Source organism: Cyprinodon variegatus, unplaced genomic scaffold, assembly GCF_000732505.1.
Source record: "Cyprinodon variegatus isolate N-32 unplaced genomic scaffold, C_variegatus-1.0 Scaffold1276, whole genome shotgun sequence".
In the NCBI taxonomy this organism is placed as follows: Eukaryota; Metazoa; Chordata; class Actinopteri; order Cyprinodontiformes; family Cyprinodontidae; genus Cyprinodon; species Cyprinodon variegatus.
The window spans coordinates 172,225-173,389 of record NW_015151729.1 but is presented as its reverse complement, the minus strand read 5'-3'; the positions used below and the strand labels follow the sequence as shown (position 1 = coordinate 173,389).

The window sequence follows — 1,165 nt, the reverse complement described above, 5'->3', positions numbered from 1 at the left end:
CTCAGAGTGTAAAGGAGACTCAGTGACGCAGACAGAAGGACACGTTGCTGCTGCTGAAGGAGAATCTGTAACTCTGGGATGTACTTTTGAGACCATTTCTACAAATTATGCTCTGTTCTGGTATAAACAACAAGGGCAAGGTGTTCCAAAGTACATGCTCAAGGAATATATTAAAAGAAGTGACAATGCTCCAGAGTTCAATAGAAACCGATTTACTGCTCAGGTCAATAAATCAGCCTTCGATCTGACGATCCAGGATCTCCGTCTGTCAGACTCTGCTGTGTACTACTGTGCTCTGCAGCCCACAGTGACAGGAAACACCAGAACTCTGTACAAGAACCTGCAAAAAAGGACAAAACAATGCATACCAACATCCACTAGGGGGCCTCCTAAAGCAGGCTTTAAGAACATGTAATAAAGATGGTTATGGGGGGTGTCAAGTGCCATTATAAAGTAAATTACTTATGAAATAACCATTTAGATGTGTCACTTAAATTGAGTAGTGGATTTATTTTAAATGTAAGTAATTATTTTTAATGGCACAAGTTTACATGTTTTGATTTCATTTTAAGAACTGAATATCACTGTTTAATTGTTTAATACATAATTCCATGTCCCTGTAATTGAGCAAACATGAAATGATTTAAATTATCATACATCAATAAAAGTCATGAGGCAGGATTAGGGCTGCTTCCATAGCAACCCTGACACCTGATTGCCTGCTTCACCATAAACATACATAAAACTTTTCCTGTATTTTTATTTTGTTTAATGTTTTTACTTACTAGTCAATATTTATGGTGAAAAAAATTACAGTTTTTTTTTTAATCAAATGTAGATATTGAGGAGCACCAGATAAATGGAGGTGCTCTAAAGGACCCTTTGTCATGGTTTTAGATTCTTTTTTAGTTTAGTTTAGTTTCTTTTCTAATTTTCTTTTTGAGTTTTCATTGGTTTTATTTCCATTTTGTGGTGTTCTAGTTGTTTTTGGTTGTATTTGAGTTCTTATGTATTTCTTGTTTACCCTCTGTTGCCCTCTTGTGTCAGTCTCCTTCTGTTAGCTCCCTTCTAGTTTCTTCTGGGGTGATGGGGAGAAACTAGTCCATGCATTTCTTACTTCAAGGCTGGACTATTATAATTCTACTATCAGGAAGTCCACAAACTG

At 36.1% G+C, this 1,165-nt stretch overlaps 1 gene segment (V, D, J or C); it reads left to right on the top strand.

Moving 5' to 3' along the window:
• The window catches only part of LOC107102577, an 18,916-nt gene extending 18,337 nt beyond the window's left edge, over nt 1–579 (top strand). The window contains 1 exon segment of the V gene segment in view: nt 6–579. Coding sequence covers nt 6–415 — 410 coding nt within the window.
• The last annotated feature ends 586 nt before the right edge of the window (nt 580–1,165 follow it).